The sequence below is a fragment of the Papio anubis genome, chromosome 3 (genome assembly GCF_008728515.1).
Source record: "Papio anubis isolate 15944 chromosome 3, Panubis1.0, whole genome shotgun sequence".
NCBI classification, from domain to species: Eukaryota; Metazoa; Chordata; class Mammalia; order Primates; family Cercopithecidae; genus Papio; species Papio anubis.
This window is the reverse complement of record NC_044978.1, coordinates 96986067-97013507: the sequence shown is the minus strand read 5'-3', so window position 1 is coordinate 97013507 and position 27441 is coordinate 96986067. Positions and strand designations below refer to the sequence as shown.

The 27441-nt window shown below is 41.5% G+C and overlaps 1 protein-coding gene across 4 annotated transcripts in view; it reads left to right on the top strand.

The window, feature by feature from the left end:
- Positions 1 to 27441, top strand: part of SCFD2 (sec1 family domain containing 2) — a 556166-nt gene that overhangs the window by 493421 nt on the left and 35304 nt on the right. For all 4 annotated transcript variants that reach the window (XM_031664454.1, XM_031664453.1, XM_017958819.3 and 1 more), the window contains one exon: positions 21526 to 21671. In XM_031664454.1, coding sequence (XP_031520314.1) covers positions 21526 to 21671 — 146 coding nt within the window. The remainder of the gene's footprint in view (positions 1 to 21525; positions 21672 to 27441) is intronic.

Genomic DNA, 27441 nt, shown 5'->3' with positions numbered 1-27441 from the left:
TCACATGATTTATTTATGTGTATATGTCTGTTTCCTACCACTGAAGTGTAGGCTCCGTGAGCACAGACAATATACCTTCAGTCCCTAGCGGTAGTCAGCACTCAATAAATATTTATTGAAAGGAAGGAAGATCAGCTTATAGCTAAAACATACACGAGTTGATTTAAAGTCAACTTACAGGAGAAGGCTGAGTAAATAATGGAGTAGGCAGTACAAAGAAGTTGCAGAAGTGAAGGTGATAAATGAATGATTGAAGTTTGGGAAACATGGATCTAGCAGGTACAACGTCCGTGAGCTGAAGGAGGCAGAGGAGTGGAGAGGAGTGCTCTGGAGTTGGCTTCTAGAGTCAGGCTTTGAAGGAGAAGAGCAGGTAAGTCAGAGCTAGAGGGACCAGCCTGACATTGGAAGTCTAACTGGTGTTCACCAAGGCTTGAGGAGAGAACTGAAAACTGAGTTGGCAGACAGACTTGATGGGTGCTCAGGAGAAGTGAAGAGGTATTTTAGAGTTTTATTACTAAGACACTTATTGACTTAGAAAGGCTATAAATCAGTACTGTGGCTGACCTTGTAAATTACAAAACTATATGTACCTGACCCCATATTTCAATGGCAGAGACAATATATCAGGTTTTTTCCCCACTGCTGTTAACCTTGTTCAGACATATGGAAATCCTGACGACTGCACTGACTAATGAAAAATGAAATGGAGGCTGTGATTTTTTCCAGGCATCAAAGAAAGGAGGGTAAGTTTAAGCGGGTGGAGCTGTGGCACCCAGTAATGTTTATTAGGGAAAGTTAATCCAGGTACCCAGCAATAAATTACATCACTACCCAGGAGTCAGCCTTCCTCCCACCAGCCAAAGTGAGCAGTCATTTAGACAGCCATGAAAAAGGAAAGGAAGGCTGGGTGCAGTGGCTCACACCTGTAATCCCAGCACTTTGGGAGGCTGAGGCAGGCTGATCATCTGAGGTCAGGAGTTTGAGACCAGCCTGAACAACATGGAGAAACCCTATCTCTACTAAAAATACAAAATTAGCTGGGCGTGGTGGTGCACGCCTGTAATCCCAGTTACTTGGGAGGCTGAGGCAGGAGAATCACTTGAACCCAGGAGGCAGAGGTTGTGGTGAGCCGAGATCACGCCATTGCACTACAACCTGGGCAACAGAGCAAAACTCTGTCTAAAGAAAAGAAAAGAAGAGAAAAGAAAAAGGAAAGAATGAGATAGATATGTGTTGCTTCTCAGAACTTGAATTTGTTTTGCATTGGGCAGGTCTATGCAAACCTGCCCCAAAGTCTGAGGAAGCTGAGATGCCAAAGAGAGAGGCTGACGTGTCCAACTTCTTAGAAAGAAACATTTAATAGGGACTTTAAATGTTTAACAGAAGCCATGTCTCTGTCTCAGGCAGTGGTGAGACACAATGGTGGATCCCCATGCCATTAACCCCCGGACCCAGGGTTTACATACCATAGGGGAGGGCTGGTTCAGAAGGTATATGTAGAACAATCAAAATATTACAGCATCAAGGATATTTGACCTAAGGGCAGGATTTACAGTGAGTATGTGCTCTTACACAAGGAACAATCGATAAACTGGAAATCTTAGATGTCTTCCTGGAACAGGTGTTGATCAGGAGCCAACATGGTAGATTAGCTTTCAAGGTGGAATTGCTTCAGTCTCCAAACAGAATTTTGTTGTTGTTCTTGTTAATTAAACACTTAAATTATTTAAAAATCAAAACAGAAGCATATAAAGTGGAAAATAGAAATCTCCCATAATTCCTGACACAACAACACTTAACAGGCAATTGTTTCATTCAGCAACTATTTATTGAGCTTCTTCTATATGCCAAGCACAAGCACTGTTTTGGGAAGTTCCTATTCATTGTAATTAGAGATCTTCGTTCCCACTGGACTTACATTCTACTGCTGTGCAATGCAATACAGTAACCACTAGCCACATGTGGCTATTTAAATTTAGTAAAGTTAAATACAATTTAAAATTGAGATCCCGTGTCACACTGGCCACATTTCAAGTACTCACTGGCCATATGTAGCTAGCGGCTACTGTATGGAACCACACAGGTATAGACTATTCATCATTGCAGAAAGTTCTATGGGACAATAATGTCCATTCATACTCTTCAGCAACCAACTCTTATTGCGTAATCTAGCATGGTCATCTTCTTTTATCAATAAATAAATCAAACACATTGATTTGTATCCTCCTATTAATGGATATTTAATTCCAGTTTTTCACTATTACAAACAATATTGCCATGAACATCCTTGGAACTTACATCCTTGTGCATTTCTCCAACCCTTTTGAAATTGTCCCTGCACAGAAACAAGTGAAAGCCTAGAAGCCCTAAATCTTTGCGATAACTCAGTTTTGTTAAGAGTTTAAATAGTCCTGTAGACAATGAGATTCATCTTAGTTATCTCTGCCAGAGGCTGAAGGAAATGAGTGAGTATCTCCATGGGGGCTTAAGTCTGGACTGGGGTTGGGCCAGGTAAGGAGCACCTAGAAGGCTGCAGATAGCAGCCTCTGTACCCCAGCAGGAAGTCTAGCCCTGTCCTCAGGGTCTGGGAAACAGAGAGAGCTGCTGCTTTCTGTCCTACTTCTTCCAGATCCTAACCCTGCTTGCAATGCTACTTGAATGTGCTTTGAGCCTAAGTGAGTTTCAAGAGGGAGACATCTTTCTGTAAGCCTCCCTGATTTTTCTCCATTTGTTTCTGGAATCCACTTTCAAGGCTCAGCCTTGCTTCAGAAAGGGATGAGAAGAAGGGGAATATTTCTACCCTTCTCCTCACCACGGCCCACTGGCAACCTTCTCTGGACTGCGTCCCAACTCTGAATCAAGCATGCCTAACCTATACACTAATTCATGCTGCCTCCAAAAGAAAATAGAGAAAAGTGATAGATAAGGGGCCTCATTTAGTGGTGGCTTAAATTTCAGGCATAGTGATGCTGGCTCGGTTCAATGGAGATTTACAACAACAGGTGCAGTGGAACCTTAGATTGGGGCAGAGAGTGATTTGTGTGTGTGTTGGGGGAGGGGAGAAAGTGGGGGCCTCATTTGATCTGTCTGCTACTGGAAGAGAAGTAAACTCAAATTGCCCTTCTCTTCTAAGAAACAAAGGGATGAAAGAAACGTTAGGCCACTAAGCTTCCCTTTTATTCTTGCCTCTTTCTCAAACAGATCACAAAATAATCCCGTATTATTGCCTTCCCCAAAAATATGAAAAAAAAAGACACTACTATTCCCCCCATACTTACAGAATCTTATGATAACATGGTAAGGCTGGACCTCAAGAAACATAATGGGAAAAAAAAGATTTTTAAAGAACTCTTCCAAATAACAGTGAGAACAAGAGGTGGGGAAGGCAGACAGTGGTCTGAAAGGCTTTTAAGTATGCCATGACTTGGTCTTCTGATTCCATCCTTTTCTGCAAATGGACAATTAGTTGTGACAGAGATTTGCGTAATTAGCAGACAAGCTAAACTCTGAATGAAGTATTCTTTGTAACCGAATAAGAAAAGCATTTTCCAGGGGCACATCACAGCCAGAAGTGTCACCATATGACTCCCACACTGTACTCCAATTTTACTGGCATTGCTAAAATAAAGTATAAGCTTGTCTCTTTAAACAAATCACCATGTGAGGTGGGCCTTTGGTACTATTTTTTAAACCAGCAACAAGACTGGTCTTGGGCTAAGATTCAGAAAAGAGCAGAAATAGTATACCTGATGTCATCCTTCACAGCTTCCTTCTTGGCCTGCACCTCCAGGAAACCTTCCAGGTGGTCTTCTCAGGGGAGCCCTGGGGCCTCTGCTGCAGCTGCATCAGGTAGAATCCTCCTTCCACACATATAGCCACACATCTTCGTGATGAAATATAGGGGTAGACAGTGTGGAGGGTAAGAAGGTACAGGACTTGTTGCAGGAAGTGGCACATCAGATATGCTTCCTGGAGGGCAGGAGGGATCAGCCTCCAGCAGGACCATCCACAGAAGATGCATCTGGGCTTCCATGTCACTCTCTCTGAGATGCTGGACTGGCCCATTCATTCTGAAACTATACACTGGGGGAATATTTCCTTTTAAAATCAAATTATGGCAGTCTTTTCCCAATTCAAAGAAAAATAAAGTAAGCAGATCAAAATTTCCTCACCATGAGTTTTCATCTATCCTGTGTTTTCTTAACTTCATTGCTGCTTCATCTTTTGTAGCACCCTGCACTCCCTACTCTGAAAAAAAAAAAAAAAAAAAAGAAGAAGTAAGCAAATATTAACAGGAAAACTGCCAGCTGTGCTTAACTCATGGGCATGTTGTGGTAACTCTTTTGTGTACCTTGTTTTCTCCTAGTTCAGAAGACGAAGGCAGTGGTAATAATGTCGTAGTGTTCTTCTATCAGGTGCAGCGTAGCTCCCCGGGCTCTACTGCCCCACAGCTTTTGAAAACAACCAGATCCGGATAGTCTCTCAAGTCAGCTCTGAGAGTCCAGCAAACCATTTTAAGCTATTCAGAACTACCAGAAATGTCAACACACTTTGAAAGGGAACTTATTGTAGTGAAAATGGCAAGTTTGTTATTCAATAGAATTAATTCAATGGACTAAAAACAATCCACCTTTTAGGAAGCACTCCTAGTGAGATATGCCTGTTTGAGAACTTGGCTGCAATTCCTAGTAGGAGACTATGTGCTGCCTTCCTTGGGAATGGGAAGATTGATGAACCTTAGCCTGGCATAAGTGGCTGTATATGGGCATTTCCCCCACTTACAATAGGTTTAATTGCTAGAAAAAGGGCCCAGTGTCAAAATGCTATAAGAGATCTGATTTCCCATGATGACAGCTGATAATAGAACATTAGGTAACTGATCAAAAATCTGATGCCTACCTTTTTAAAGAAATAACCTCAAACATTGTATTTCAGTTTACGCTGAATGCTGAACTTCAGAATCTCTTTGTCTACAGTGTATTTAGATTGATTTAATAGACAGCCTAATAACCAACATATGAAATTGTATTAATTACTGTGATACAGTATCATATTTTTTATAGTCCTCCACACTTCCCTTATTTAACACATAAAACCTTTGGATAAACTGTTATTTTACAATCATGGTAGTCAGAAGAGAACCATTTTAGAGAGATTTTTCACATAGGCAGCTTAGAGAAAATTTTTAGAAATAGTTTGTTTTCGTGATTATCTAGGATCGTATATTTTTCTGCCTCCTTGATGCTTCCCATTTGTCAATTTTTGCTTTCGTTGCAATTGCTTTTGATGTTTTTGTCATGAAATCTTTGCCCGTGCCTATATCCTGAATGGTATTGCCTAGATTTTCTCCAAGTGTTTCTCCTAGTTTTAGGTTTTACATTTAAGTATTTAATCCATCTTGAGTTAATTTTTGTATAAGGCATAAAGAAGGGGTCCAGTTTCAATTTTCTGCATATGGCTAGCCAGTTTTCCCAGCACCATTTATTAAATAGGGAATCTTTTCCCTATTGCTTGTTTTTGACAGGTTTGTCAAAGATCAGATGGTTGTAGATGTGTGGTCTTATTTCTGAGATCTCTATTCTGTTCCATTGGTCTATGTGTCTGTTTTTGTACCAGTACCATGCTGTTTTGGTTACTGTAGCCTTGTAGTATAGTTCCAAGTCAGGTAGTGTGATGCCTCCAGCTTTGTTCTTTTTGCTTAGGATCATCTTGGCTATACAGGCTCTTTTTTGTTTCCATATGCATTTTAAAGTAGTTTCTTCTAATTCTGTGAAGAATGTCAGTGGTAGTTTAATGGAAATAGCAGTGAATCTATAAATTACTTTGGAAAGTATGGCCATTTTCACAATATTGATTCTATCCACGAGCATGGAATGTTCTTCCATTTGTTTGTGTCCTCTCTTATTTGCTTAAGCAGTAGTTTGCAGTTCTCCCTGAAGAGGTCCAGCACATCCCTTGTAAGTTGGATTCCTAGGTATTTTATTCTTTTTGTAGCAGTGCTTCCTGGAGCAGTACAGATGTTCAGGATCAAAGGGCTGCTTGTCCCAGTGCCTGTATCCCCAACAGAATTCCCGCTTTCTGGGCCTCTCTGGCAACTTTACACCCTGCCAGGCAAACCTGCATTTAAGACTATGCAGGTTCTGAAGCGTATTCCCAATGGTTTTCCTTCCTTCAGGCTTCCCACCACTTGATTTCTCACAAAAAGCCTCAGCATTCTAGCTGGGTAGCCTCTTGCAACCATGTCACATTCTCTTTTGAATGCACAAGTCTTTTCATATCCATCACACATCCCAAACCTGCCTAATAATAATAGATTTCACCTGTCATTTTTCCCTTTAATCAGCTGTTTTAAAAAGCCGAATTTGCTGGAGGCTTTAGAAAGTAGTGCAGCTGGTTTTTGTTTTGTTATATTTTTAGGGTAATAACTGATACATATAAAAATTACGTGATCTGTGTGGTATAAAACATACTTATATAATAAACACCTGTGAATCCACCACCCTATCCTGGCACTTTGCTTACCTGCCTCCAGATGAATCTGCCTTCCTCACCCATCTTTCTCTTTAAAACAGAGAAGGAGAATGATAAACACAAACTTCAGAGTTTTTGTCACATATGTGTGTATACCTAAACCATGTATAGTTTAGTTTTGCTTGTTAAATAGACAAACAGAATTTATCAGCCAATTGAGGTTGCTCTTCTCAAGTAGCCTTTTTGGGAGTTTATCCACTTACCCATGTAGGCTGCAATTGCTCAAAACAATCTGGGAGCTCTTTGTTTGAAATTTCATGCAGAGACAGTTTATCAGCCACTCAAGAAAATCAGTGCTGCTGCTTTATGTCAATTTTTGGTCTGATTTAACTATTTTTTCTATAACCTCTCTATTTTCCCCACTCACTTATTTAAAAACTATGCAGTGAATGTCTTCTGTGAGCTAAGTACTGTGCTAGGCATGCAAGGAGAGTCCAGAGTCTCTGCTCCCATTGGAGCATGTCCTCACACCTCCTCTCACCTGTCTTCCTTTGTCATTTGAGCAATAGCTATAGGCTTCAGACTGCAATAACTATGGGAGCAAAAACTATAGGCTAGGAGACTCCAAGACACCAAGCGGGATCCAGAGGGGAGACTTCTGGGAGGACTTCAAGAAGGAGTTCCCCTCTGTGCATGCCTGTTTGTCTTTGGCCTTTTGTGACCTCACCTAGATAGTTACAGCTCTAATTTTGTTAGTCTGCCTTCCTCACTAATCCAGGCATCTTTATATCATTACCTCCACACCTGCTGAGGCGCCCTGCTGTGTGGTACGTAACTCAAGAACTCTACAATGAAGGGGGAAATTGTCCCTATAAAGCCTGATGTCTGACAACCTAGATTATAATTTTCTTGAGACAGAGTCTCACTCTGTCACCCAGGCTGGAGGACAGTGGTGATCATAGCTCACTGTAGCCTCAAACTCCTGGGCTGAAGTGATCCTCCCACCTCAGCCTCCCAAGCAGCTGAGACTACAGGTGTGCACCGCCACATTGGCTATTTTTTTTTTTAATTTTTTGTAGAGACAGAGTCTTCCTATGTTGCCCAGGCTGGTCTCACACTCCTAGCCTCAAGTGTTCCTCCCACCTCGGTCTCCCAAAGTTCTGGGATTACAGGCATGAGCCACTGCACCTAGACTATAATTTTTTTATGTTAGAACTTAAAGCCACATTAGGTTATTAAACATGAAATTGATGACAGATACAACTGCCTGGGTAGTATAAATATAGAACCTCAGAAATATGTACTTACATGGTTTTGAGTTATATAAATTATATGTAATACATCTAATAAATATATGTATATATAATAGATATAATTTATACATTCTAAACCAGCCTCCACTTGACCCAGTCAGGTGAATGGGATCACACTTCACAATCCTTTTATAAAATAGGACTAACACCAAAACCCTGACCAATCACAGCTCTAAAGCTGTTTCCATGCCCTGTACACACCTGCTCCTCCCAGCTGAGTTGTGTGTTTCCAAATGTCAACTGTGTTTGTTCTCAAACCTGTGTGTGCCAGTTGTACTTGTTATTAAGTTGCAAGATTTAATTAAATGTTCTCACATACTGATGAAGTATGAACTCTAAAAGAAAATTGTCTCAGTGAAAACCAAATTGGATGTTTGTGAAAGACTCAGTAAAAATGGGTCATTAATAAAAATGCTTTTGAATTCGGTGTGAACAAGGCAAATGTAAAAGATTGAAGAAAACAATTTAAAATCTAGAAGAATTCTGTCCTCAGATTGTGCTGCAGGTGTCTTTAATTTCTGGTTCCACTTTAAATGGGATTGCATATGGTATGTCAGAAATCCTACATGGTAAATAATGGTTTTTTAAAAAGAACTCTAATCAGCAGACAATACTAAAAAAAAAAAAAAAAAATTACCTTGGTCTGTCATCAAAGGATTAGTAAGTGAAAACACATTTATATTTTAATTTAAAGATTACATGTATATATATATACTTATACATATGGAGGTGTGGATAGAGTAATTTAGAAATGTTTGTAAGAGAAAGATTGATTTTCCATGATCCAAAAATCAATTTTAAAAATTGATTTTTAATGACTTTTCCAATCACAAATATTCCAAGCATATTTGGAAAGAGGGCTTCTATTGTTTATTTGCCTCATGCACTTCCCAGGACTGTCCTACTCAAGAGGGGTTTTATATAGTCAGCGTCACTAGAAAATTTCAGATATGATGCCACTTGCTAAGGTTTTTTTGGTTTTTACTTCATTTAGTTTTGTTTTCATTTACCAAACATTTATTGAAAGCCATGAGAAAAGACTCCATTTTGAAAACAATCATTTGAAAAGAGAGAAAAGGCGTTGTCAGACTGCTGGATGGATGGGGGAGGTCGTGACCCCCTGTGCTCTGCCCTCTCTGGCTGTGTCACACCTCCAAGCCAATCCTTTCTCTAACTGCCCCAGGAGCTCATGGAGGTGGCCCCTGCTGCATTGGGGCTTGCTGAGAGAAAGGCAGGCAGGCAGGCAGGAGTGCAAACTAGAAAGTGGGCCTGAGCTTCTCAAACTCAGGCCAGTAGAAAAATGAGACCAGCCTTAGACCAGATGAGAAAATAGCCTCTTGACCAGAGTTAAAGTATATTTTTTGACCCTGGCTTTTCCCAAACAGATGTGAGGGGCCTGAGGGGCTTTTAGAACTGTGCAGATAATGATATCAGTAAATAGGGAGACATTTCAAATCCTACTCTAGCTATGCCCTCCTACTCCCACCTTATCAAGCCACACATGTGCATGCTTTATGCTTGACCTGCATAAATGCATATGTGTACAGGCACATGCGCATGCGCACGTGTGTGTGTGTGTGTGTGTGTGTGTGTGTGTGTTTGAAGGCCTCAGGTAAGGGCTACTTCAGCTCAAATCCAAACTGAAGTACCCTTCTGATGAAAGATGTTTTATTTTCCTAAATACCTAAGTAATGAAACCAAACTTATGGAAACCAGATTCTTATGAAAAGGTGCCCCAACCACCAGCAAGCTTCAAGACTGTTTCCTGAGAGAACCAAACAGAAGAGAACTAGGTAGACTGGAATATGGAGTAGAGCTTCATTTCAGCCATCCCAGAAGGATCATTAAGCTGTTCTGTTTTCTCTCTATTATAATTATGTTGGGGCTGGAAATGGACCCCACTGTGTGTCCCTGCGGTGTACAGAGCCATGGAAACCATTCCTGTCACTCTGCTGAAGGAAAGAGGCTTCAGTAAGTGGAGAAGGGTGAGGGGGGAATGGAGGAAGTATAGGTGCTGACACAGGAGCCCTATTTTGTTGATCTGAGGGGTAACTAGACCCCTGCCTGGGAGGTCCTCAAGCCCTCTAGAGAAAGAAATTACAGGGGCATGAGTCATCCCCCGGTTATGCAAGAACATAGGGCACCCTAGGGGATTGAGGGCCTCCCCTATCAAGAAGTGGGCAACTGAAGTACACAGACTGTGCTTCGCTAAAGGTTACAATCAGCTTCTGGTTTATTATCTGTTTAACTAAGTGGATCAAATGAGAATTGACTGGAATTGGACACTTAAAGTTTCCTTACAAAAGGCTGTTATCTCATAAGCTGGCTTAATGGAACAGCCTGTCAGGGGCTTATAAGAAGTAACTGAATACAGCACCTTACAGAGCAGAGATTCAAAGGAGGCTGTGCAACCAGGCCCGGGATACCTCACACTTCGTGTGGCCAAAAAAGAAGGATCTAAGGTCTAGCTACCAACCACATTGTTAGCATCTAACCCAGAGACAGGCCCAGGTATTCCCAAAAAGAAAGGTATTTGCAACTCCCTCCATTTTAGCATCTCTTTTGTTTAAATGTGAATTAAGTGTTTTGTTGATCATATATGGCCTTAGCAGATATGAAATAGCACATACAGCACATATATATAAAATAGCACATTAGCATACATATATATGTGGCCTTAGCAGATATGAAAGACAGCAGAGGGGGTGCCCAAGATGGCTGAACAGGAACAGCTCCAACCTCCAGCTCCCACCATGAACGACACAGAAGACGGGTGATTTCTGCATTTTCAGCTGAGGTACCGGGTTCATCTCACGGGGGCGTGTTGGACAGTCAGTGCTGGTGAGCGGGGCAGCCCGACCAGTGAGAGCTGAAGCAGGACGAGGCATTGCCTCACCTGGGTAGCACAATGGGGAAGGGAATTCCTTTTCCTAGCCAAGGGAAACTGAGACACACAACACCTGGAAAATCGGGTAACTCCCACCCTAATACTGTGCTTCACCAGGGTCTTAGCAAACGGCACACCAGGAGATTATATCCCACACCTGGCCTGGCGGGTCCCACGCCCACAGAGCCTCCCTCATTGCTAGCACAGCAGTCTGAGATCTAACTGCAAGGTGACAGTGAGACTGGGAGAGGGGCGCCCACCATTGCGGAGGCTTAAGTAGGTAAACAAAGCTGCCGGGAAGCTCGAATTGGGTGGAGCCCACCTCAACTCAAGGAGGCCTGCCTGCCTGTGTAGACTTCACCTCTGGGGACAGGGCATAGCTAAAAAAAAAAAGTAGACACCTCTGCAGATGTAAATGTCCCTGTTTGACAGCTTTGAAGAGAGCAGTAGTTCTACAGCATGGAGGTTGAGATCTGAGAACAGACAGACTGCCTGCTCAAGTTGGTCCCCCTGAGTAGCCTAACTGGGAGATATCCCCCACTAGGTGCAGACCGACACCTCACACCTCATATGGCTGGGAACACCTCTAAGATGAAGCTTCCAGAGAAAGAATCAGACAGCAACTCTCGCTGTTCAGCAATATTCTATCCTCTACAGCCTCCGCTGCTGATACCCAGGCAAACAGGGTCTGGAGTGGACACTCACAGCAAAACTCCAACAGTACCTGTCACCATCATCAAAGACCAAAGGCAGATAAAACCACAAAGATGGGGAAAAAGCAGTGCAGAAAAGCTGGAAATTCAAAAAATCAGAGCGCATCTGCCCCGCCAAAGGAACACAGCTCATCGCCAGCAACGAAACAAAGCTGGATGGAGAATGACTTTGAGGAGTTGAGAGAGGAAGGCTTCAGTCGATCAAACTTCTCAGAGCTAAAGGAGGAACTACATACCCAGCGCAAAGAAACTAAAAACCTTGAAAAAAGAATGGATTAATGGATAACTAGAATAATCAAGGCAGAGAAGACCATAAAAGAACTGATAGAGATGAAAACCGTGAAACAAGAACTACATGACAAATGCACAAGCTTCGGTAACTGACTTGATCAACTGGAAGAAAGAGTATCAGTGATTGAAGATCAAATGAATGAAATGAAGCGAGAAGAGAAGTGTGGAGAAAAAAGAGTAAAAAGAAATGAACAAAGCCTCCAAGAAATATGGGATTATGTGAAAAGACCAAATCTACATCTGAGTGGTGTGCCTGAAAGTGATGGGGAAAATGGAACCAAGTTGGAAAACACTCTGCAAGATATCATCCAGGAGAACTTCCCCAACCTAGTAAGGCAGGCCAACATTCAATTTCAGGAAATACAGAGAATGCCACAGAGATATTCCTCGAGAAGAGCAACTCCAAGACACATAATTGTCAGATTCACCAAAGTTGAAATGAAGGAAAAAATGTTAAGGGCAGCCAGAGAGAAAGGTCGGGTTACCCACAAAGGGAAGCCCATCAAACTAACAGCAGATCTCTCGGCAGAAACTCTACAAGCCAGAAGAGAGTGGGGGCCAATATTCAACATACTTAAAGAAAAGAATTTTGAACCCAGAATTTCATATCCAGCCAAACTAAGTTTCATAAGTGAAGGAGAAATAAAATCCTTTACAGACAATCAAATGATTAGAGATTTTGTCACCACCAGGCCTGCCCTACAAGAGATCCTGAAGGAAGCACTAAACATGGAAAGGAACAACCGGTACCAGCCATTGCAAAAACATCCAAAATGTAAAGACCATCGATGCTAGCAAGAAACTGCATCAACTAATGAGCAAAATAATGAGCTAATATCATCATGACAGGATGAAGTTCATACATAACAATAATAACCTTAAATGTAAATGGACTAAATGGTCCAATTAAAAGAAACAGACTGGCAAATTGAATAAAGAGTCAAGACCCATCAGTTTGCTGTATTCAGGAGACCCATCTCACATGCAGAGACACACAGAGGCTCAAAATAAAGGGATGGAGGAAGATCTGTCAAGCAAATGGAAAGCAAAAAACAGCAGGGGTTGCAAACCTAGTCTCTGATAAAACAGATGTTAAACCATCAAAGATCAAAAGAGACAAAGAAGACCATTACAAAATGATAAAGGGATCAATTCTTCAGGAAGAGCTAACTATCCTAAATATATATGCACCCAATACAGGAGTACCTGGATTCATAAAGCAAGTCCTTAGAGACTTACAAAGAGACTTAGGCTCCCATACAATAATAATGGGAGACTTCAACACCCCACTGTCAACATTAGACAGATCAAGAAGACAGAAAGTTAACAAGGATATCCAGGAATTGAACTCAACTCTGCACCAAGAGGACCTAATAGACATCTACAGAACTCTCCACCCCAAATCAACAGAATATACATTCTTCTCAGCACCACATCCCACTTATTCCAAAATTGACCACATAGTTGGAAGTAAAGCACTCCTCAGCAAATGTACAAGAACAGAAATTATAACAAACTGTCTCTCAGACCATGTACAATCAAACTAGAACCCAGGACTAAGAAACTCAATCAAAACCGCTGAACTACATGGAAACTGAACAACCTGCTCCTGAATGACTACTGGGTACAAAACAAAATGAAGGCAGAAATAAAGATGTTCTTTGAAACCAATGAGAACAAAGATACAACATACCAGAATCTCTGGGACACTACTCTAAAGCAGCGTAGAGGGAAATTTATAGCACTAACCTACAGGAGAAAGCAGGAGAAAGATCTAAAAATTGACACCCTAACTTCACACAATTCTAAGAACCAGTCATGCTGTGGCTCAAGCCTGTAATCCCAGCATTCTTTAGAGGCTTATATGGCGACGAGGTCAGAGATCGAGACCATCCTGGCTAACATGGTGAAACCCCCGCCCTCACTAAAAATACAAAAAAAACTAGGCCGGGCGCGGTGGCGGATCTTCAGTCCCAGCTACTCGGAGGCTGGGAGGGCGCGGGAGAATGGCGTGGAACCCGGGAGGCGGAGCTTAAGAGCCGAGATCACGCCACTGCACTCCAGGCCTATGATACAGCGAGATCTGTCTCCAAAAAGAACTAGGAGAAGCAAGAGCAAACACATTCAAAAAGCTGGCAGAAGATAAGAAATAACTAAGATCAGAGCAGAACTGAAGGAGATAGAGACTAAAAAACCCTCCCAAAATCAACAATGAATCAGGATACAGTTTTTGAAAAGATCAACAAAATTGATAGACCACTAGTAAGACTTATAAAGAAGAAAAGAGAGAAGAATCAAAACATAACAAAATGATAAAGGACATCACCAACGACCAGACAGAAATACAAAACTACCATCAGAGAATACAAACACCCTGACGCTAAATAAATCCATGTTCCAGGTTAGGTTTGATAATTTCCTGACACTTACACTCTCCTGGGCACTAAACCAGGAAGAAGCTGGAATTTATGAATAGACTAACAGTACCTGAAATTGAGGTAACTAATAATAGTCTACCAACCAAAAAGTTCAGGGACTAGATGGATTCACAAGTGAATTCTACCAGAGGTACAAGAAGGAGCTGGTACCCATTCTGAAATTATTCCAATCAATAGAAAAAGAGGGAATGCTCCTAATCCCATTTTATGAGGCCAATATCATCCTGATACCTCAAAGCCTGGCAGAGACAATAAAAAAAAAAGATGAACATTGATGCAAATTCCTTAACAAAAATACTGGCAAAACTGAATCCAGCAGCACATCAAAGCTGCATTCCACTATGATCAAGGGGCTTCATCCCTGAATGTAAGCAATTGGTTCAATATAATGCAGTTCAATAAACATAATCCAGCATATAAACAGAACCAAAGACAAAACCATGATTATCTCTAATAGATGCAGAAAAGGTCTTGATAAAATTCACAGCCCTTCATGCTAAAAACGGGCCAATAAATCTGCATTACGGAATAATTCAAAATATTAAGAGCTATCTGACTAACCCACAGCCAATATCATACTGAATGGGCAAAACTGGAAGCATTCCTTGAAAACTGGCACAAGATACAGGGATGTCCTTCCACCACCCCATTCAACATAGTACAGCCCTGGCCAGGCAACCAGGCAAGATATTAAACAAACGCGTATCCGTATCGGTGAAAATAGCTAGTCAAACTGTCCCCTGCCCTGCAGATGACATGACTGTTCATTTAGAAAACCCCACTATCTCTCAGCCTAAAATCTCTCATAAGCTGATAAGCACCCCAGCAGAGTCTCAGAATACAAAAATCAATGTGCAAAAATCACAAGCATTCTTATACACCAGTAATAGACAAATGAGAGCCAAATCATGAATGAACTCCCATTCACAATAGCCTAAAGAGAATAAAATACCTAGGAATCCAGCCATATGGGATGTAAAGGACCTCTTCAAGGAAAACTACAAACCGTATTCCAGTGAAATAAAGAGGACACAAACAAATGGAAGAACATACTCATGCTTCCATGGATAGAAGAATCAATATTGTGAAATGGCCATACTGCCTAAGGTAATTTTATAGATTCAATGCCATCCCCATTGCTACCAATGACTTTCTTTACAGAACTGGAAAACACCGCTTTAAAGTTCATATGGAACCAAAAAGACCCCGCACTGCCAAGACAACCTAAGCCGAAAAGAACAAAAGCTGGAGGCATCACGCCATTTGACTTCAAACTATACCACATATTGCTATAACTAAAACAGCATGGTAATTGGTACCAAAACAGATGACATAGACCAATGGAAACAAGAACAGGAGTCTCTGTGAAATAATACTCACACATCTACAGCCATCTGATCTTTTGACAAACCTGACAAAATAAGAAATGGTGTTGATTCTATTTATTAAATGGTGCTGGAAAATTATTAGCCGCAGTAGAAAGTTGAAATTGGATCCTTCTTTATTCTTTATATAAATATTAATCTCTAGATGGATCTGAGACTTAAATGTTAGACCTAAAAACCATAAAACCCTAGAAGAAACCTAGGTACAATTCACTCCAGGACGTAGGCATGGGGCGACTTCATGTCTAAAACACCAAAAAGCACACAGCAAATAAATAAAAAGCCAAAATTGACAAATGGCATCCAATTAAACTAAAGCATTTCTGCACAGCAACAGAAATCAGAGGAAGCAGCAACCTACAGAATGGGAGAAAATTTTGCACCCACTCATCCGACAAAGGGCCAATATCCAGAACCTACAAAAGAACTCCAAAACAAATTCTATAAGAAAATAAAATAAATATCCCCATCAAAAGTGGGCAAAGGATATGAATAGACACTTCTCTAAAAGTTAGAAGACATTCATACAGCCAACAGACATACATGAAAATGCTCATCATCACTCGCCATCAGAGATGCAAATCAAAACCACAATGAGATACCATCTCACACCCAAGAAATGGCAATCTTAAAAAATCAGGAAACAACAGGTCTGGAGAGGATGTGAGAAATAGGAACATTTTACACGGTTGGTGGACTGTAAACTGGTTCAACGCATTGTGGAAGTGTGGTAGTTCCTCAAGGATCTAGAACTAGATATTACCCGCTTTGACTCCAGCCATCCTGCTACATTGGTATGTACCCAAAGGATTATAAATCATGCCAAGCTACACACATGCACATCGCATGTTTATTGCACTATTCAGCAAAGACTTGAATCAACCAACCTAAATGTCCATCATGACAGACTGGATTAAGAAAATGTGTACATATACACCATGGAATACTATGCAGTCATAAAATGATGAGTTTGTGTCCTCTATAGGACATGGATGCAACTCAAACCATCATTCCCTCAAGGCAACTACAAATATAAGAAACAGAAACCAAACACCGCATGTTCCTCACCTTATAGGTGGAATTGAACAATGAGATCACTGGACACAGGAAGGGAGCACCACACACTGGGGCCTACTCATGGAGTGAGGCGGGATAGCATTCGGAGATATACCTAATGTAAATGACAAGTTAATGGGTGCAGCACACAACATGGCACATGTATACATATGTAACAAATCTGCCCATTGTGCACATGTACCCTAGAACTTAAAGTATAATAATAATAATAAAAGAAAGCAAAATGTAGTCTTTGACAGGACGAACTTTGGAGTTAGACTGCAAGAGTTTGAATCTTAGTTTTACCACATACTGACTGAGTTTGTATTACTTCTCTGTGGCTCAGTTTCTCCATCTGCAAAATGAGAATGATAATAGTACCTAGCACATTACGTGCTGTGGAGATTAAATGAGCTAATATGTATAAACTTCTTAGAATAGTTTCTAGCATAGTATGAGCAACTGGTGCTTATATACTACTATTATCACAGAAAATAATTCATCTCATTTAACAGCTTTTGTACCCATATTCCATCTTATCTATCAATTCAGCATATATTTGGAATAAGCTGCATTCACAGATGAGATCTGGAATTGTGGGAGGCAGCATACATGCAGAAGTTCAGGTCTGCAGTCAGGGATATTTGAACCCTGGCTCTGTTGGGAATAGTGATGTGGTCTTGTATAAGTCATTTATCCTGACTGATCCATATTTCTAAAAGGTATGTGTATGTAACTTTCATTATAGGGTTTGGAAAAATAAATTTAAATCCCTCTTTTGGTGAAGATTGATGTGATTATGAAAAATGCTTAAAGACTGATAAAAATGAGTCACCTTTGGCTCAGTATCATATAACATATATGTTATATCATAAAACATATATATCATAGAACTTTGAGGATGATAGACAAATTGGAGAGGGTTAATGGTTTGGACAGAAATTGCCCATGTACAGTTGGCTTGAAAAATAGACATAATTGACTGTTTTTCAGCAAGGTTGACTATATTTGTGAATTTAAGACTTTACATTTTCCTTCCAGCAGTTTCTTAACAGTCTTATTTTTCTGTTGGGTTCATTTGAGTTCAATTTACCAGTAGTAACCTGTAAACACTTCTGTCAGACAACCTGTTCCATAATTGATCTAAATCTCTGCAATTACACAGCCTATGATTAATTAATGTCAATGTATAATCCAAAATTTTCATGTATAATCTAGAATTTTAAGTAAATGCTGTATAATATAGTAGATGATTCTATTCCACCTAGCCTAATGAATGAATATCATACTTCTCATATTCCAAAAAATTGCAATAGACCATATGGAAAATGGATGACTCTTTCTGTTCTATAGAAAATGAATTACTTTAAATAAAAAAATTAGTCTATTTAGCTGGATTGACTTTTAGAGAAACTGAAAAACTTTGCATGATATTAGAACTAGTAGCGTTTTTTTCTTCTTGTTTTTGTGCCTTTTTAAATTTGAAAAAGTAGTACATAGTACACAATTCCTAGATATAATTGATTCAGTTTCTCACATCTTAAATGGCTGAGCCTAGGGATTGAAGGAAAGAAGCCACATGTTGAGTAAGAAGCCATAACCTCCCAGGGTTTATTCTGATTGGTGATTGCCTAAAGCATAAGCTAGTGCATTTCAACTGAAGTGTGATGCCAACAGCAAGCACGGTATGTTATCAATCAATGCTCTGTACCTGTAGCTCTAAACTTGCCTTGGTTATGAACTCTTTAAGAATCAAGAGGGAGGCCGGGCGCGGTGGCTCAAGCCTGTAATCCCAGCACTTTGGGAGGCCGAGGCGGGTGGATCACAAGGTCAGGAGATCGAGACTATCCTGGCTAACATGGTGAAACCCCGTCTCTACTAAAAATACAAAAAACTAGCCGGGCGCAGTAGCGGGCGCCTGTAGTCCCAGTTACTTGGGAGGCTGAGGCGGGAGAATGGCGTGAACCCGGGGGGCGGAGCTTGCAGTGAGCCGAGATCGCGCCACTGCACTCCAGCCTGGGAGACACAGTGAGACTCCGTCTCCAAAAAAAAAAAAAAAAAAAAGAATCAAGAGGGAATTATAGACACGCTTCCCATAAAACTACACATTTTCTTCTTTCCTCAAAGCTTGGCATAGAATTCCAGGAGGCTCCCATGAACTTCCTGAATCCCTTCATTCTCCCCTTTCCCCCTAGTCCCCTGCAGTCTATGAATCCCATGTGTGTAGGGTACACTGACGTGAGGAGGCATCCTCTCACTGAGCTTGACCACACTTTTATTTATTTATTTATTTATTTATTTATTTATTTATTTATTTGAGATTCAGTCTCGCTGTGGTCACCCAGGCTGGAGTGCTGTGGCACGATCTCAGCTCACTGCAACGTCTACCTCCCGGGCTCAGGCAATTCTCATTCCTCAGCCTCCCAAGTAGCTGGGATTATATGCGGCCTGCCACTATGCCCAGCTAATTTCTGTATTTTTTGTAGAGACAGGGTTTCACCGTGTTGACCAGGCTCGTCTTGAACTCCTGACCTCAAGTGATCCACTCACCCCGGCCTTCCAAAGTGCTGGGATTACGGGTGTGAGCCACCACGTACAGCCTGATTTTTTTTAATGGCAATGGGTTGGACATTTCTGGAAACCAGGAGATGAAGACTAATCAGAGGCTTTTGCCCATCCTTTAAGAGTTATTACATACAATGTCACACAGTAACTGAGAGTACAAGCTCAGCTTCTCATGTGCCACCTCGCTGTGTCTGATGCAGCTGGATTCTTTTGGATGCTTCTATGTGTGTTAGATTCATTCCATTTTAGTTTAAGCTTGTTTGAATCTACCTCTACTCCCTAAAAACTGTTTCTCTTATTGTCAAAATCAACACATGTGTCCTCACTTTACATCTACTAGGATAGCTATAATTAAGAAGATAGCTAATAATAAGCATTGGTTAGGTTGTAGAGAAATTGAAACCCTCTTACACTGCTGGTGGGACTGTAAAATAGTGCAATCATTTTGGAAAACAGCCTAGCACTTCCCCAAAGGGTAAACACAAAGTTACCATATGACCAGCTGTTCTACTCCTAGGTATATACCCAAGAGAAATGAAAATGTATGTCCACACAAAAACATGTACATGTAAAACTAGCAGCATTACTCATGATAACCAAAAGGCAAAAACAACCCAAATGTCCATTAACCAATGAGTCGATGTATAAAATATGCTATTTCCATATTCCATATACATGAATATCCTATATACAGTGAAATATTAGTAGGCAATAAGAAATGAAGTACTAATGTTACAACTTGGATGAACCCTGAAAACATTATGGTAAGTGAAAGAAGACAGTCACAAAAGACTACACATTCTGTCATTCTATTTGTATGAAATGTCCAGAATAGGTAAATCCATGGAGACAAAGCACATTAGGGATTGCCAGGGGCTGGAGAGGGGAGAAATTGGGGGTGACTGCTAACAGGTATGGGGTTTCTTGTTGGGGTGACACAGTGTTCTAAAATTGTGGTGGTGATGGTGGTTGTTAAATTCTGTGAATATACTAAAAGCTTTGAATTATACACTTTAAATGGGTAACTGTATAGTATATGAATTATATCTCAATAAAGCCATTACTAAAAAAATTAAGCCAGACCTGTCTTCAAATCACTGGTGTCTTGAGACAAGGATTTGGGTGCGAATACTGAATTTGGAAAGATATCCCAAAGCACAGTCAGGAGGTAGGGAAGTGAGACGGGGGAGGAGGGAAAGCCACTCATGGGGGTATTAATCGGTGCGTTGATGTTGTGGGCAGTGGGTGCTCCATCCTTCTGGGGCCCCTCAGAAAGGCTATGCAGACCACAACTCAGAATTACTCCTCCACGGGAAAAGAAAATGGGATTATTTCTATGAGTGTGGACTCCCCAGCACTCCCAGCCTGCCACATATACAAGCCAAACATGCTCCTACATCAGAGAAAGCCCTTAGACAAGAAGAGGCAGAGGCAGAGAGAGACAGACAGACAGACAGACTGCCTGAGATGCAGGTACTGAGGTAGGAAGCAGTCAGAATACACGGAAACTTTACCACTCCTGCAGGGGACACCCAGGGTGACTGAGCGGGTGTGGGCAGGGCCTTGTCAGTCCTTCACACACCTGCTTTCAGGGGTGTTACTTAACCTGCACCTCAGTCCCCTTATTCTGAAAATGGAGAAGACAATAGTTCCTGCCGCATACGGATGATGTGACGATTAATGAGTTAATGTAGCTGATGTATTTGGGAGAGGTAAGAAGACATATTTTTAATATTTTCCTGTTTTTTTTAACTTATCCATGATCGTGTCTCTTCTGAATGAGCTTCTAACAAAGCAGAGAATACGTTCTTCTAAGTTTGAAAAAGAAACAGAAGGTTGCAGAAAACCGTCTTCTTGTTAAGTCCCCCTGCCTTTGATCAGCTTTGAATGGCTGCCGTCTGAAATGTGCCGCGTGCTTTGTTAACACTTTAGACAGATGCCCATTGCAGTGAGTTCTGTCCCTGGAGCAACACTGTGATCTTCCTCATTCTTGCTGTCCTGCTTTATGGGAACTGTTGGTGGGATTCAAGCAAGCGAGTTTGATCATAACAGTCTCTTGTACTTTCCTTTGCGTCTCCTAGTATTTTCCCAAAGTTGTGTTCCGAGGATTATGGGCCCTGGGAGCTTGCTTTCTGAGAAATGTCTGCAGTCTAGGGAGGAAGCCAGTGGCTGCAATCCCAGGCAATTTTGAGTTCCACTCCTGTCAAAGGCATTTATACTCAGTTTGCTTCATTGCCCGTGGACGATTGCAACAGGCCAGTTGGTAAACAGCCAGGGGAAAACAGGGTAAATAATAATAATAAGGAAAAAAATAAAACCTCCCAACTGCATTACATCGAGCTCAAGCTATCATGATGAAAACTTAAAGATTTACTCACTCAAGAAAATATCTCTGGATTTTTTCAGACTGGGACTCTTCAATTAACCTGACATTTCACAAATCCAAAATTGCTGTGGATAAACTCTTTACTTCACTTCGGGATATTGCTGGAGCTCGGAGTCTCATGAAACAGTTTAAGTCTGTATATGTTCCTGGAAATCATACCCACCAGGCAAGTATATACGCTTTAAAGTAACCTTCTAATCTGTTGTACTTCTAGGATTCAGAGACTATAACTACAAGAAAAGGTTCCCTTTTAACCTCCCTAAAATCAAAGGTTTGTTCCAGATAAACTCCAAGTTCTCTTTTAGTTCAGAGTTTTGGGTCCCATGGAATCTGAAAGCCTCTCAATTCATTTATGTCCCAGGCTTGATATGGTGGGATGAGGACTGAGTTGGGAGTCAGCCACGGCTTTCTAACTATGGGTCTGTCGTAGACTGATTCTATAGCCTTCTGCAAGTCCCTTCTCTCCTCTGGGACCCAGTGACTACAAGTACCAAATGAGGGGCTGGCCTTAGAGGATTCCCAAGTATCTGGATCTAACCAGTCAATAAATATTTTGAACAAGTAGAATAATGAAAAGCACCTAATAATGTTACAACAAGGGAAAAAGTTTGTGATGAAAACATGTGTTATTTAAAATTCCTCCACTGCTTTCAAAGGAGTGCAGGAGGACCTGAAAAGAATGTTTTTTGACCATTGAGTAAGAAGATGTTATCAAGATTAAGGGGTAATTGTTGTGTAAAAACTCAGAGGGGGAAAGTACATAGAAGATCCAAAGGGAAGCTTAAGCAATAAGGAAAGGTTAGAGCCATTGAGGCTGGGAGTCTTTGTTGGACAAGGTAGGAGACAGAACTAAGGTTCCTGGTGGTCAAAGATGAGCTCTCAGAGAAGAACAAATGTTTCTGATGGAAAAGATGACTATTTTCTATAAATAGATATCCATCCATCTATTTTATATAAATAAATAAGATGAAATCTTATTTATTTCTCCATAAAACCTTTAGTAAAATCAACTTTATTCGTTAAGGCTTTTTGGAGAGCTGCCTGTGCTGTTAGTGGGGAGGAGTTCAGCTTCAGGGTGCCGACTCTTTAAGGGAGACTTGAGCTAATGTTACCCACTGCAGCCTAGCACAATCCAGATTCTTCCTCCAGTATCCTGTATTTGTTTGGGAGCTGATATCTGAAGAGCGCTTCTACATTGGATTTTTACTTTGATTGCCAAAAGTTATGCCAGGGAGGCATTATTATTCCAAGATCCAGGAAGGCCAAGTAACGTGCCACAGGCATGCAGATGGCCAGGGGCGGATGCCAGATCTTTGCTGCCAGCCCAAAACCTCTTCCCCGACTATAATATGGTTCTCATGGAGATTCTAGAAGTGTTGATTGATGGTGCCGATGGTCATCCGAAGTCACCTACCAAGATACTGAAGACCTTAGAAACTGTCACTCTGCTTAGAAACATAAAGATTTTCACCCTTTACTCAAAGATCCGAGAATGCCACGGCCACAAAATACAGATAAAATCACTCCAATAATCATATGTAGTTTTGTCATTTTAAAAAATCAGCGATCTTAAATACTATAATGTGGCCTAGTTCCAAAAGACATGCTAGAACTAGTGATATATGATGCATTAAGACCAAAAATGTCAAGAAGCAAGTGGCTGGTGTAGTTGGCAAAGAGAAAATAAACCACTGAATGAATGAGGTCTTTTCCATTTTATGTCATCCGGGTGACTGATTTGGCCAACTTCACGTAAACATGGATTAGCTCTGTATCTTCGCACGATAAGGACAATGATGAGTTTCTTAGACCTCATCTCCTTGCTGCCAACGCTGCCGTGTCTCCAGGCTTCAAAACCCTGTCCTGCGGCAGTGGCCTTTGGAAAATGGAGTTTCCCTTTGTTGTATATGTCCCCCCTTACAAGAGTCAATAACGTCAACACCCTCCCAACAATCCTAAGCATCAGTGAGTGGGAAGTGAGGTGGAGGTAGGGTAATGTGTGTACATTGGGAGGGGGATTACATAAGTAATGATGCAGACACATGGTGAAATGCTGTGCAACCATTACGACGAATGGAATAGACCTAGATCTGCTGAGCAGGGTGTGTGTTTGAATCCTTGGCCCAGGGTCCACTTCTTGGGGAGCTCAAACTGAAACAAAATGATCAATTGGGTGGCAGTGGGGGGACATGTAGGTCATTCTGTAAAGCATTATTCTATTTTTATAAAAATAGAATAAAATAAATATTTCATAGGTATATATATTTAATGTCTTTAAAATTTAGGAAAAAATTATAATGGTTACCTTATGGTGGATGTGTAGGGTTGGATGGGTAAGGAGAAACACTGATTTCTTGCTTTATTTTTACATATTCTATATACATGACATTTTTTAATGGGGTTATGGGTAATTTTTACCTCTCTGGGGTTTTCAGTGTTTTTCAAATTTAAAATATTTTTAAATTACAGGTGTAAGCCTTGTGAGAACAGGGATATTTTTATGGGTTTTGTTCACTGCCATATCCCCAGTACCTAGAGTGGCATCTGTCACATAGTGGATGCTTAATAAATATTTGTTAGGTGCATCTTAAGTACAATATATATATCTTTATTACAGATCAGGGGATTTATTGGGACACAAAATATGCATACATAGGAAAGTACAAGTGTCCAGATTAGACGCAGAGTCCAGCTGTGTGTCCGGTTTTTAAAAAATAGTCCTTGGCTGAACAATCTTCTGTTTATCCCGTCTCCCAATTTGGTCCTCAGCCCTGTGGCTCCAGAAGAAATCTGTACTTTCTACGCAGCTCCATGCTATCTCCAGACAGAATCTGATTGAGATGCCCTGGGCTCCCCGGTCACATGGGAGAGCACTAGCTGACCTGGCCCTGGGTTTCTGTTCCAGGTCTGACCTATGCTGCACATTAGGCTCTAGGCCTTGGGCCCCCACTGGCCCCACCTTCCCTCCCAGTGGCCCTCGCTCCTGCTGTGATGCACATGCACTAGTCTCAGAGCCACTCCTGTTTCCCTTCCTAGGACTAGAGGCACCCCTTATTTTAATCTTTATCCATTACCCCTTTAGGAAAATGTGTCAGTCACAGTTCAGATGCACAAAACAGACACCATCTAGTCATTTTAAGGAGAAGTTGTCCCAACTGTGTTACATCGGGCATATAAAATCTCTAGAGGGGTCAGAGGAGTGGGATCTGTACTAGACCTCCAGAAATAAATCCCAGAACATCACCACAGGCCTGGCCCTCCCGGGCAGCCAGGACCTTTTCACAGCCTGGAGAGTGGGGGCAATGGGGATCAAGAGGCAACCACAGAAGCTCTTGCCTTAAGGAACATGTCACCAAGACTGGAGACAGCGCCTGTCTTTGATCACCATGGTATCTGCATGGGCTAGCTCAGTGCTTGCCACCTAGTAGGTGAGTAGATGGATGGCTAGATGGATCCTAGACTGTACATGCTATCTAGAATGGCATTTCTTACATTTTTAATTCTTAGTGAGAGGGAACTTAGCACAGAGGATAACAGAACGGATTTTCAAGCCAGAGCATCGGGGTTCACAGCCCAGCTGTCCCCTCTGCTAACTGTGTGACCTTAGGCAAGCGACTTCACTTCTCTGTGCCTGGTTCCTACTCTCTAAGAAGGAGCTAATAATAGTAGCTCTCTCATAAAAATTCTCTAACGATTTGGTGAATTAATACATGCAAAACTCTTAGAACACGCTGAGTGCAGTGGTTCACACCTGTAATCCCAGCTACTGGGGAGGCTGAGGTGAAAGAGTAACTTGAGGCTAGGAGTTCAAGACTAGCCTGGGAAACACAGCAAGACTCTATCTCTAAAAAAATTCTTAAATTTTAAAAAATTAGCTGGGTGTGGTGGCAGGCACCTGTAATCCCAGCTACTAGGGAGGCTAAGGCAAAAGGATCACTTAAGCCCAGGAGTTCTAGGCTGCAGTGAGCTATTATTGTGCTACTGTACTCTAGCCTGGGCAAGAGTGATACCCCTTCTCAGAAACAAAAAAGAAAAAACTTCTTAGCATAGTATCTGACATCCAGATAGAACTATGTAAGTATTTGCTATCATAGCCATTGTCACAGTAAAGAACAAAAGAGGCGTTTTCTTCATCCTCTTTTGCAACATTTTAGCTTTTCCTTTGTTAGGACATGGGCTACACAGAAAGGGTGTCTTTCAAAAGCTAAGTGTCCTGTTAGCTGCTGTGGGGCAGAAGGTTTATTGCTGACACCCATTTATTTTAAAAGGCTGGGTTTGTTGGTCGCTTATGTAGACTGGAAACCTAAGCCCCCAACTGTGCCTGTACAGAAAGTCTTTTGTTTTTCTCTTTGAGACGGAGTCTTACTCTGTCGCCCAGGCTGGAGTGCAGAGGCGCGATCTCAACTGACTGCAACCTCAGCTTCCCAGATTCAAGCAATTCTCATGCCTCAGCCTCCCAAGTAGCTGGGACTACAGGTGCGTGCCATCATGCCCGGCTAATTTTTTTTTTTTTTTTTTTTTGTATTTGTAGTAGAGACAGGGTTTCGCCATGTTGGCCAGGCTGGTCTTGAACTCCTGACCTCAGGTGATCTGCCCACCTCGGCCTCCCAAAGTGCTGGGATTACAGGCATGAGCCACTGCGCCTGGCCACAGAAAGTCTTCTTGCCCTTCCATTTCTTACTGCAAATGCTCAGTTTAATGAAAGGTTTAATCTCCCCACTAAATGCCACAGTGTGTGATGCGATGCCATTCCTCAGCTGCAACACCAGGAGGGTATTAGGCAGATGTCTCAGGGCAGGGAGCTTATACGGGGCTTTCAGACAAAATACTGTATGGCTTTCACATGGCTTACCTTGGCATGCATCTCGAAGAGCAGGGCTGAGCTGCAGAAAACCTTCCACAGACGCATACTGTACTTTTTGCCTCCAGCATGTTGAACAAGAGCATTTCGAACCAGCAGTGCCTAAGAAGGCTTGATTAATCTTGTGCCCAGTGAAATATGGCTCTCTGAACAGACTTTAGGCCTGGCCTCTTTTGTCAGCAATCCCCAGCCCTGGCCTCCAGCTGTTCTTTTCCAAGTGCTAAGTTCTGTTCCTCCTCCTGATTCTTTCTAATAGACCTGCTAGCATCCTTTCTGAAGGAATCAGCGTGGCATAGGACTAAACTGAGGGCCAGGAAACTTGGCTCTGTCCTGAGTCTGCTTCTAATTGGCTGTGTGAACTCAGGCAAACGTGTTAATGTGTTTGGGCTTCGCCTTCCTCATATTGAGTTGAAGGGGCTATACTCAAATTTTTAAAAACGAATTTGCTCCTGGATTGAAGCATGGATGGATGGATGGATGGATGGATGGATGGATGGATGGATGGATGAATAGACAGACAAATGAACCATTTTAAAATTGACAAATACATTGTTTGCTTTAAGAAGATGAAAGGAGAAAAAACAGTCATCATATAGCAAAAAATAAAAATAAATGACCCATGGATTAGTCAAAGCCATGAGCAATTTCGAACAGATGTTTTCTGTGCTGTCTTGAGTTGAAACAAAATGAATACCCTCCCAGTAAGCCTGGTTTTTCTGAGAGGCTGGTTGTTTAGAGTCAATTTTGCAGAAAAGGGAGAAGCAAGCATCTTCACTAGCAGAACTGAGGAGGTCCCAGCTATGCCAACAGCAACGAGCAAAAACAAGGTCAGCAGCCCCAGCTGATAGGGATGTGACTGTGGCTACCACTTGATTTTCTTGGAAACTGCTATCCTAGGTCATTTTTAAGGTGCACCAAATTCAAGATGTTGTAGTTACACTACTTTCTCAAGATTGTATCTGACTTATTATATATTATGTCAGGAACTGCTGCTATACTCACTGCTTTTCCTCAAGAGCTAACATTTAAGTCAACAAAAGAATCTTCCAGACTCACCACACAGTATGTTCACCCC